Below are 12221 nucleotides of genomic sequence, written 5' to 3'. Positions count from 1 at the left end.
TGGCAAAACATTTTGTGGGGAAAAAAGCTGCCTTGGAATTGACATGCCTCAGCCTTAGCAGACTGTTTGTACTGTAAATGTATTGTATCAGAGCTGAAAAAATTGTTGAGTCGACACATCTGTGAAACTTGTTTGGTAACATGTTATACGATTGCGGTATTTAACCTAAAAAGAAGAAGAAGAGGAAGCACGATTTAAATTATTGTTCTTGGCAAAAAAAGACATTTGTAGGGAATGGTCTACATAATGTGTCCCTCCCCTTCGTGTCATTTCGCGGGGTCTTGGTGAGCAGCTGTTTGTAAGCTGAAGCTCTGCACACATGCACTCGCTATTCGGAACTTTGGCACAAGGCTGGCGGCGCGCGAGCTCCCTCTCCACACACACTTCACTAGGTAGGTGAAAACTTGTATCTGATTGTCTGCTTTAAGAACACAAATGGATAAAGGAGAAATGATCGTATCATTGTTAGACACTTGGTGCGTCTTACTTTTGTTGCTGAACGTTATAAATGACTGTGAATATTTCATTGTCTTAAAATCACAGTGCTGCTCAAAACAATACTATTGTAAAATATGTAAGAAAAAACAACTCTATAGAATATGTATTAACACCCCCAAAAAATAAAATAAATAAAAACTACAACCATGCAGTCAATATGCGAGACAAGTTCCACACATTTCAACCGTATTGCAGCATAGAAATGGTTAGAAAGTGCAAGTTTAGCAAAAGTCATTCTTATAAGGAAAAATAAATCAGTCGGTGTAAACTGTGCAAGAATTTGATAATTTTAATAGTGAACATATTTTCTAACTACCATTCATGCTGCTGTGCATCACGCTGTTGCAAAAATAAAAATACATAAAAAATAATGCATCTTTGTCCTGCATTTATGAATAATTAATGCTTAACATAACTCACCTAGATGGGCACAAGTTAGTATATGTAAACATGCATCATTCTGCAGCATTCGGAACTACTCTTAGTTCTAATTGGATTGCTTAAAGAAGTTTTTTTCATTCTGGGCAGAAATCTGAAAGATCCTTAGGGCTTGAAAAGTCTCCAGAGAAAATAGAATCTGTTCCCCAGATGAGTCTTAAGGCAAAGCTGCTCAATACATAAGCAACTTAACCAAACACTTACAAAAGTTTTTTTTCAATTTCCACTGGTGGTTAAAATAAAGTTGCCATTCCAGATACTATTCCAATTGGTAAAACTGGCACTGTTGAATAAGTTTGTTAAATCGTTTTTATGTTAAACCTATATAACACCCGATCAGTAAATTGTAATTGACCCAGATATTGTCAAGGTAGGAAAAACAGAGTTTTCTTAAATATTCAAAATGTTTTACTTTGTACCTTTTTTGAGAAAAGAGAGGATTCTGCACAGAACCTTTCTTGTGGGATTCTACATAGAACCTTTTGGAATTTCTACAAAGATCCCTGTAAGGTATCTATAGGTGAAAGGGTGTGTTTGAAATATTTATATTAATGATACATTTAAATATTAGTTTGTTTAGAATTTAATAAATGATTCTGCTGTTGTTAAAGTATATGGCTCAAATGTTCTTTCATACAATGACAGAACTGCTAATCTAACCACAAAAATGAAACTATATTAATAATGTTACAAAACCTTTTTTTTTTTTTTTTGCTAGGATTTGCTTAGTATGGAATAGCCTTGAGCTCAATCTTATGCATAAAGCTTATAGAATATGGGACAGTTTGCTTCAACAACTTATTTCAACTAATGCAGATTTGAACTGACGAGGCTGAGACTGATTATGAAGCCAGTGACTTCATGAAAATTGAAAGAGGTCCAACGGAAATCTGTAGCACACTCCCTAACATGTATTTTCTTTCTCACCCTACATCTCTGACACTTTCTTTTAGGTTTTCCTGACTGCTGATTGTTTATAAGACAAGTGACAAGCTTGTTTCATATTGTGGAGATTTGGAGAAACCACTATCCAGCTTTGTCTACTGAAACTAATATAAATTCATATCTGAACTGGCAGCCCCACTTGACCATAATGAGGCTGCTTTTGTTGCTGCTTTTGCTTTGTACACATGAAACTCTCTGCCAGAAAGACTGTACTGGAGTGGAGTGCCCACTTCTTGACAACTGCATTGAAGAAGTTTTGGAAAACGGTGCCTGTTGTGCCACTTGTCTACAAACTGGCTGTAAATGTGAGGGCTACCAGTTCTATGACTGTATTAATGCTGGCTTCAGATCTGGCAGAGTGCCCGAGGGAAAATCTTACTTTGTGGATTTTGGAAGTACAGAGTGCTCTTGCCCACAGGGCGGCGGGCGGATCAGTTGCCATTTCATTCCATGTCCTGAGGTCCCTGCTAACTGTATTGAAATCTTGCAGCCAGCGGATGGGTGTGTTCAGTGTGAGCGGATAGGCTGTTTGTATGAGGAGCAAAAGTATGAGGCTGGCCATTCATTTCGAATGAACCAAGACTGCCAAGTCTGCCACTGCCCCAATAATGGCGGGAATTTAATGTGTTCCCCGATCCCAGACTGTGATCTGAGGCCAGTAAACAAACCCCTGCTTGCAAATAATACAGAGAAAAACACACCATGGAGACATCAAAATAATGTCCAAAATCTTTTCAATCATCAAGGCTCAAAGAGTCCCTTCCCCAAAACTTTTCCACAGTCAGACCTTGACAGTCTGCCTCCATTCAAACAATTCCCAAGTGACGTGGAGGAGGAGGAGGACGAGGTGGAGGAAGAGGAGGACTATGACTACCCTATTACAGATTCTTCAAAAGAACTTAGGCATGACCTAGCCTCTCCAGTGGAATCCTATATTACCTCAGTTTCTGATATGGAAAACATTCCCTCCCACCAAGCCAGGGGAACTAAGCAGGAGCTTAAAGAGAGATTTGGTGTTCATGAATCAACAACAGAAAGACCATGGTTTCCCTTATATGAAGAGAAGACAAGAGGGACAAAAAATAATCAGCGTAATGTGAACTCTATGCAAGATGCTTTAGAAGTTCCTGAAGACAGTATAACAGGAGCACAAATTAACATTCCTAAATTTGGTGGGTCCAAAGAGAAAATCCCCATCTATACAGATACCACAAATGAAGAACAAATCTCTATTTACAGAGACTTCACTGTAAATAAAAGTTCTAGCCCCTACAAAGACATAAGCAACACAGAAGTTCTTGAAAGTGAAAGAGACAGGCTGAGGAAGGCATCAGACAAGATCATCAAAGACACCACTGACAGTAATACGTTTGATTCAAATGAAGATACCACATACAGTGAAATAGTCACTGAATCTCCAGTTACTGTAGTTCCAACAATGCCTCAAAATACAGAGGGGACACAGATGACAACAACATGGCAGACTACTGAAGGCAGTTTTTCACCAGATCAAGTTTATTATACACAAGGAACTCAAGAATCTTACAGCACACAAAAGATAAAGGTGAAAGAGCAAAATGTCTCATTATCTAATGTCACTGAGAGTGATAACAATCATAAAAAGGATAAAATAGTTGACACACAGGAAAAATATACTCTTAGAAGATCACAGTCTATAATGGTAAACATCTCAACCAATGAATACACAACTTCAGCAACACCTGATGGACTTGATGAAGCCAAATCAAACATAAATCCAGAGGTGAATACGCATCCTCCGGTGATATTCAGCCAAACCAGCCAGTCAGTTGTCAGAGTGAAGGAAGAGGATGAGCAGCTTTTAACTAAACATTTGCAGAGTGTGCTTGAAGTTGCAGAGAAAGAGGAAAGGGAAGAAAAATACAGCACACTAAGTTCCATTACAAACTCCAGTGAGGGTGAGTATGCACATATGTGCCTACAGATTACAATAACTTGCACTTTTTTTTATCCTGACTACAACAGCATTTTAAAACACCAAAAACACTTTTCTACAATGTGGGCAAATAAGGAAAGATTGTCATGAGACATCTGCAATTCTGCTTTATATAGAGCACAGATTATGCTGGAAAGTAGAAGAAAGCATGTTTTATTTATATTTTATCAACCAAATGACAACGATGTAAAGGTCATGGGTTAGACACCCAGTGCACATGCCCATCATGGCATTTTTTATCATTTTGACATTTTACTGCAAGTTGGAAACATTTGGAAAACTGACTAAAAATAACAAAAAAACATTGAAAGTGCTTCTCAACTACCTCTGTTATTATGGATTAGCACTTAATCCTATTTAATCACTGTTTATAATGAACAAGTGTCTACAACATCAAGAGTTTAATTAATCCATTCTGATTACTGATTGGCATTGACTAGGCAGTTACTCATCACATCTGCCAGCCTAAACACCTGTGATTGCACCTGTGTATAAATAAAGGCAACTCATAATTACAACTTTTCTGTTCACCAACTACAGAAATCTGATATATGGCAATATATCAAAGCACATGCTGTACTTGCAAACATGTTCATGATTGGATTTCACAGATATAGAAATATATGTCAGAATTTCTTTTCCCAAGGAAACATGGCAGGAATCCATTATGATCTTGAAACTATTTAGTATAAAGATGCTTACCTGCCTTTACAGTAAGGAAAATAAGTATTTGAACACCCTGCTATTTTGCAAGTTCTCCCACTTAGAAATCATGGAGGGGTCTGAAATTGTCATCGTAGGAGCATGTCCACTGTGAGAGACATAATCTAAATAAAAAAATCCAGAAATCACAATGTATGATTTTTTAACTATTTATTTGTATGATACAGCTGCAAATAAGTATTTGAACACCTGAGAAAGTCAATGTTAATCTTTGGTACAGTAGCCTTTGTTTGCAATTACAGAGGTCAAACGTTTCCTGTAGTTTTTCACCAGGTTTGAACACACTCTGCAGGAGGGATTTTGGCCCACTCCTCCACACAGATCTTCTCTAGATCAGTCAGGTTTCTGGCCTGTCGCTGAAAAACACTGAGTTTGAGCTCCCTCCAAAGATTCTCTATTGGGTTTAGGTCTGGAGACTGGCTAGGCCACGCCAGAACCTTGATATGCTTCTTACAGAGCCACTCCTTGGTTATCCTGGCTGTGTGCTTCGGGTCATTGTCATGTTGGAAGACCCAGCCTCGACCCATCTTCAATGCTCTAACTGAGGGAAGGAGGTTGTTCCCCAAAATCTCGCAATACATGGCCCCAGTCATCCTCTCCTTAATACAGTGCAGTCGCCCTGTCCCATGTGCAGAAAAACACCCCTAAAGCATGATGCTACCACCCCCATGCTTCACAGTAGGGATGGTGTTCTTAAAATGGTACTCATCATTCTTCTTCCTCCAAACACGTTTAGTGGAATTATGACCCAAAAGTTCTACTTTGGTCTCCTCTGATCACATGACTTTCTCCCATGACTCCTCTGGATCATCCAAATGGTCATTGGCAAACTTAAGACGTGCCTGGACATGTGCTGGTTTAAGCAGGGGAACCTTCCTAACAGGTCTTTGAGGGTCAGAATTCTAGCTGATAGACAGGTGTTCAAATACTTATTTGCAGCTGTATCATACAAATAAATAGTTTAAAAATCATATATTGTGATTTCTGGATTTTTTTTTTTTTTAGATTATGTCTCTCACAGTGGACATGGACCTACAATGACAATTTCAGACCCCTCCATGATTTCTAAGTGGTAGAACTTGCAAAATAGCAGGGTGTTCAAATACATATTTTCCTCACTGTATGTGTGTCTAATAGTTAGCTTCTAATGAGTTAGTCTAATGTTTCAATCAATCTGCTGGTTTAGATTTTTATTTTGCCACTTTACTCACTAATACAATAATTTCATTATTTAAGCATTTAAGCTGTGCAGCCATTCATCTTTTTGGGATGAAAAGGTCAGCTTATTGTGTCAAGACCTTTTAGAGCAATGAGACAAACATTATTTATTTCTCTCTGCGTGTGGAGCTCCCCATACACACTAATTGAAGATCATCATTTTATATATTTTCCATAAAAAAAGTTTAATGTTATAATTTTCTTGTTTTAGAGAATACGACCCAGGGTCTATGTTGAGTGATGTCTTCCTGGTGCTGGTTGCTCATGTCCAGCTAGATAAGCAGAGGAATTAGTTATCTTGTTAAGTGCCAATTGGACACTGCTCAGAATAGAAACACTTGGGGCTTTTAACAAGTTTTTACTCGTAAGTCAGAAGGCATAGAGAAGGGAGAGCTTTTTTGTATGCTGCTAATGTTGTAACCATGGTACCGGAATGCACTGATAGGAAACAAGTCTTGAATTTAAAGCATTATTCTAAGACTTTATTTTCTTTTACAAACCCGATTCCAAAAAAGTTGGGACACTGTACAAATTGTGAATAAAAACAGAATGTAATGATGTGGAAGTTTCAAATTTAAATATTTTATTTAGAATACATAGATGACACATCAAATGTTAAAACTGAGAAAATGTGTAATTTTAAGGGAAAAATAAGTTTCAAGGCATCAACACATCTCAAAAAAGTTGGGACAAGGCCATGTTTACCACTGTGTGGCATCCCCTCTTCTTTTTATTACAGTCTGCAAATGTCTGGGGACTAAGGAGACTAATTGCTCAAGTTTAGGAATAGGAATGTTGTACCATTCTTGTCTAATACAGGCTTACAGTTGCTCAACTGTCTTAAGTCATCTTTGTCTTTCTCTTTATGATGCGCCAAATGTTTTCTGTGGGTGAAAGGTCTGGACTGCAGGCTGGCCATTTTAGTAACCGGATCCTTCTTCTACGCAGCCATGATGTTGTAATTGTAAGTTGTATCTATCTATCTATCTAATTGATGCAGTATTGGTCTGGCATTGTCATGTTGGAAAATGCAAGGTCTTCCCTGAAAGAGACAACGTCTGAATGGGAGCATATGTTGTTCAAGAACTTGGATATACCTTTCAGCATTGATGGTGCCTTTCCAGATGTGTAAGCTGCCCATGCCACACGCACTTATGCAACCCCATACCATCAGAGATGCAGTCTTCTGAACTAAATGCTGACAACAACTTGGGTTGTCCTTATCCTCTTTAGTCCAGATGACATGACGTCCCAGTTTTCCAAAAAGAACTATAAATTTTGATTCGTCTGACCACAGAACAGTTTTCCACTTTGCCACAGTCCATTTTAAATGAGCCTTGGCCCAGAGAAAATGCCTGTGCTTCTGGATCATGTTTAGATATGGCTTCTTTTTTGACCTATAGCGTTTTAGCTGGCAATGGTGAATGGCACGGTGGATTGTGTTCACTGACAATGTTTTCTGGAAGTATTCCTGAGCCCATGTTGTGATTTCCATTATAGTAGCATTTCTGTATGTGATGCAGTGCCGTCTAAGGGTCCGAAGATCACGGGCATCCAGTATGGTTTTCCGGCCTTGGACCTTACGCACAGAGATTGTTCCAGATTCTCTAAACCTTTGGATGATATTATGCACTGTAGATGATGATAACTTCAAACTATTTGCAATTTTTCTTAGAAAAAACCCTTTCTGAATTTACTCTTTTGACTTCTGAGAGACACTGCCACTCTGAGAGGCTCTTTTTATACCAATCATGTTGCCAATTGACCTAATAAGTTGCAAATTGGTCCTCCAGCTACCTTATGTGTACATTAACTTTACCGGCCTCTTAATGCTACTTGGCCCAACTTTTTTGGAATGTGTAGCTCTCATGAAATCCAAAATGAGCCAATATTTGGCATGACATTTCAAAATGTCTCACCTTCAACATTTGATATGTTATCTATATTCTATTGTGAATAAAATAAATGTTTATGAGATTTGTGAATTATTGCATTCCTTTTTTATTTACAATTTGTACAGTGTCCCAACTTTCTTGGAATTGGGTTTGTATAACCTGTGCTTTTTTAGCTTTTATGAACTGCCTGGCTAAAGACTGAGAGGCTTGTCATCTAGAACAAAAAACTTTGTAGATGTCTGGGTTTGAGTATGGTGAAAAAGAAAAAGGCTGCCAGCTTGCCTTAATATCTCAAAGCTTTGGCAACTAAGTGTGTCAGGTTTCATAAAGTTGCTAGATTGATATATGTTAGAGAACTAAGATAAGCGTTATCAATATAGTGAACCCTTGTAATCTGATATAAGCTATTAAAAGGTCTGACACTGCTGCACAGTCCGAATGAAATGTTTAATGTTGGTTGCAAAGAGGAGTGTATATATACAGTGAGGAAAATAAGTATTTGAACACCCTGCTATTTTGCAAGTTCTCCCACTTAGAAATCATGGAGGGGTCTGAAATTGTCATTGTAGGTCCATGTCCACTGTGAGAGACATAATCTAAAAAAAAAAAAAAATCCAGAAATCACAAAATATGATTTTTAAACTATTTATTTGTATGTTACAGCTGCAAATAAGTATTTGAACACCTGTCTATCAGCTAGAATTCTGACCCTCAAAGACCTGTTAGTCTGCCTTTGAAATGTCCACCTCCACTACATTTATTATCCTAAATTAGATGCACCTGTTTGAGGTCGTTAGCTGCATAGAGACACCTGTCCACCCCATACAATCAGTAAGAATCCAACTACTAACATGGCCAAGACCAAAGAGCTGTCCAAAGACACTAGAGACAAAATTGTACACCTCCACAAGGCTGGAAAAGGCTACGGGGAAATTGCCAAGCAGCTTGTTGAAAAAAGGTCCACTGTTGGAGCAATCATTAGAAAATGGAAGAAGCTAAACATGACTGTCAATCTCCCTCGGACTGGGGCTCTATGCAAGATCTCACCTCGTGGGGTCTCAATGATCCTAAGGAAGGTGAGAAATCAGCCCAGAACAACACGGGAGGAGCTGGTCAATGACCTAAAAAGAGCTGGGACCACCGTTTCCAAGGTTACTGTTGGTAATACACTAAGACGTCATGGTTTGAAATCATGAATGGCACGGATGGTTCCCCTGCTTAAACCAGCACATGTCCAGGCACATCCTAAGTTTGCCAATGACCATTTGGATGATCCAGAGGAGTCATGGGAGAAAGTCATGTGGTCATATGAGACCAAAATAGAACTTTTGGGTCATAATTCCACTAAACGTGTTTGAAGGAAGAAGAATGATGAGTACTATTTTAAGAACACCATCCCTACTGTGAAGCATGGGGGTGGTAGCATCATGCTTTGGGGGTGTTTTTCTGCACATGGGACAGGGCGACTGCACTGTATTAAGGAGAGGATGACCGGGGCCATGTATTGCGAGATTTTGGGGAACAACCTCCTTCCCTCAGTTAGAGCATTGAAGATGGGTCGAGGCTGGGTCTTCCAACATGACAATGACCCGAAGCACACAGCCAGGATAACCAAGGAGTGGCTCTGTAAGAAGCATATCAAGGTTCTGGCGTGGCCTAGCCAGTCTCCAGACCTAAACCCAATAGAGAATCTTTGGAGGGAGCTCAAACTCAGTGTTTCTCAGCGACAGGCCAGAAACCTGACTGATCTAGAGAAGATCTGTGTGGAGGAGTGGGCCAAAATCCCTCCTGCAGTGTGTGCAAACCTGGTGAAAAACTACAGGAAACATTTGACCTCTGTAATTGCAAACAAAGGCTACTATACCAAAGATTAACATTGACTTTCTCAGGTGTTCAAATACTTATTTGCAGCTGTATCATACAAATAAATAGTTAAAAAATCATACATTGTGATTTCTGGATTTTTTTATTTAGATTATGTCTCTCACAGTGGACATGCACCTATGATGACAATTTCAGACCCCTCCATGATTTCTAAGTGGGAGAACTTGCAAAATAGCAGGGTGTTCATATATATATATATATATATATTTATATATGGCACGCAATAGCACTGTCCCTCAGAACAAAAAAAAGAACAAAAAAACACACACTATGAGAAACATATGCAGTTAACTCAATACATATAAGTCCCGGTGTCTGTGTGTATTGGCTTCTTACTTCTGATAAATAGCGCAGTTATGTTTCAGTTTAACCTGGTCATGCCTTGTTGTTTGGCCTCATTGAGTTCAAGGCACGATTAGTGTTTTAGTGTTGGATTTCTGCCATTAATTGTTGATACTGGACTAACTTTTCCACTCTATTGGAAAGGGTGGGAAGAGCAGTTCAGCCAAGGCTGGAATATCTCCTGTGATACAGTCTTGGTTCTGTACTACATTACATTATGACATAATAAAAAACACATTGTAATGTTTTCATTTTAATTTAATTTGCATAGTGCTTGTAACAATAGACATGTCACAAGGCAGCTTTACAGAAATCAAGATATAGGTTTAGATCCATAATGAGCAAGCCAGTGACAGTGAAAAGAAAATCTCCCTGTGACATCATCAGGAAAAAATCTTCTGAGGAACCAGACTCAAAAACAAACCCATCCTCTTCTGGGTGTTACCAGATACTACAATTTTGAATCAAGTACATTGACTGAACATAAGTTGAGTTTTCCATAGAAATTTAGTCATTTAAATTCGAAAACAAGAAAACAGGTCCAGACATACATTCCAGATTTACTTTCTTAACTATGTTTCTTATTAGTTACAATATACTTTATTATAGTTATTAGGATACGTTGATGAGGATAATGACAATAATTTCTCGAACATTTTAAAAACGTCTAATTAACTTTCGTATTCCATTCATCAATTTGTAATATAAAAATTCTCCCACAGGTGTTTCATATAAGTTTTATATGAGGTGCTCTGACTGATCTCCTGCCAGAACAAAACAGAACAGGATGGTGGATTTTCTTTTGAATTTTCAATCAGTCTTTAAATAAATGTATAACAAATATAACATATAATAAATGACTGGATAGGATTTTTTCCTCCCTGAACTGGGATGCCCCACCTGAGTTACAGCAATTCTTATTTACCCACTAGGTCCATGAAAACCTGAATATGAAAATCTATCCTCATTGTGAACACCATTAGCAACTCATATCCTGGTCTGTCCTGCCTCAGGGTTTCCTTCTCAGAAATAATCCATTTTTTAGACACTGATGAAACAGTGATAAAAATGGGAAAAAGCGGCTTATAGTCCGAAAAACACGGTAAGCACTCAGAATATAAACAGATACAAGAGCAGAAGACTACGTTAGGTTGCACTTCTCACAGCCAAGAACAGGAAGCTGAGGCTGCCAAGGCATATTGGGTCCATGGGACTAAATTATGACCCCACCATCTGTGTGCCTCAAAAGAAAATACGATTTTAACATTCATTCATTTTAATTTTTAGTTATACAGATGTGGTGAGACTATACCCAATGCAGCCTCAGCTTCCTGTTCTTGGCTGTGAGAAGTGCAACCTAACATATTAACAGTCCAGGATAGTGGAAGTGATGTAAGGGGGTTTTCTTGACATATTTGTTAAACGTCTGTACTCCTGTGAAACAAAGCTTATCACAAATTCATCATGCTTGACCATACATGACTAACTAGTCTGTTAAACAGTTAAATTATTGATCAGGATATTATTCAAATTTTTCTCAGATTTTGTGAAATAACAACACATTTTAAAATCCATTAGTTTTATATGATTTGGAACATCTGCCATAGCCCCTGTTAATTAATTGTTATATATACATTTTATGTATTAGAATGAGTGCATTTATATAAACCTGTCTAACTAAAATTGGAGAATTCAGCAGCATTGTCAAGACTTGACTATCAAGCTCAACATCAGTGTCAAAAATTAGAGTTTTCAAATGCTGCTGAGCTAATTGGAGTCACTCAGCTTATCTGTATGTCCAGCTGGCTAAAAAAGAAACTTTTGTTTAAATTCATTTAAAAATTATGGTATGTTCACAGTCTCCCTTGCTTTACAACAGCAAGCCCAAACTGCTTTTACAGTGAAACTAGGAAATCAGGTCAACCCTGATAACTATAACTGTCTGAAGCTCCTGTTTTACTGAGTGAGGAGCCTGGTCTAGAAAAATATAAATGGAAGTCATTCATCATGAGCTGTAACTGCCAATAGAACTTTTCCTCTTCGGGCAGGTGATTGCAGACACCACATTGCTATTTTTAAGACTAATTAAAATAAAGATCTTTGACATGCAAAACAATGGCAGTGAACATATGTCTACTGCATTCCATCAAGGAACAGAAAAAGACAGGAATAAAGAGTAAAGCTGAGCAAGAAAAAGACTTTTAGTTGATATACAGTATGTCAAGTATGAAAATATTTCTTTAAGTAGAATAGCCTTAATTTAGTGAGATGCATGTACACTAGAACCTCTTGATTTATTGTTA

General features: G+C 38.0%; 1 protein-coding gene across 3 annotated transcripts in view; it reads left to right on the top strand.

The window, feature by feature from the left end:
* The first annotated feature begins 292 nt into the window (after positions 1-292).
* fbln2 (fibulin 2) overlaps positions 293-12221 on the top strand; it is a 60772-nt gene continuing 48843 nt past the window's right edge. For all 3 annotated transcript variants that reach the window (XM_046875334.1, XM_046875335.1, XM_046875333.1), the window contains exons 1-2: positions 293-392; positions 1890-3818. In XM_046875334.1, coding sequence (XP_046731290.1) covers positions 2030-3818 — 1789 coding nt within the window. In that variant the 5' untranslated portion in view covers positions 293-392; positions 1890-2029. The remainder of the gene's footprint in view (positions 393-1889; positions 3819-12221) is intronic.

The sequence above is a fragment of the Silurus meridionalis genome, chromosome 19 (genome assembly GCF_014805685.1).
Source record: "Silurus meridionalis isolate SWU-2019-XX chromosome 19, ASM1480568v1, whole genome shotgun sequence".
In the NCBI taxonomy this organism is placed as follows: domain Eukaryota; kingdom Metazoa; phylum Chordata; class Actinopteri; order Siluriformes; family Siluridae; genus Silurus; species Silurus meridionalis.
The sequence above is the reverse complement of the archived record's forward strand: the minus strand, read 5'-3'. Positions and strand labels throughout refer to the sequence as shown.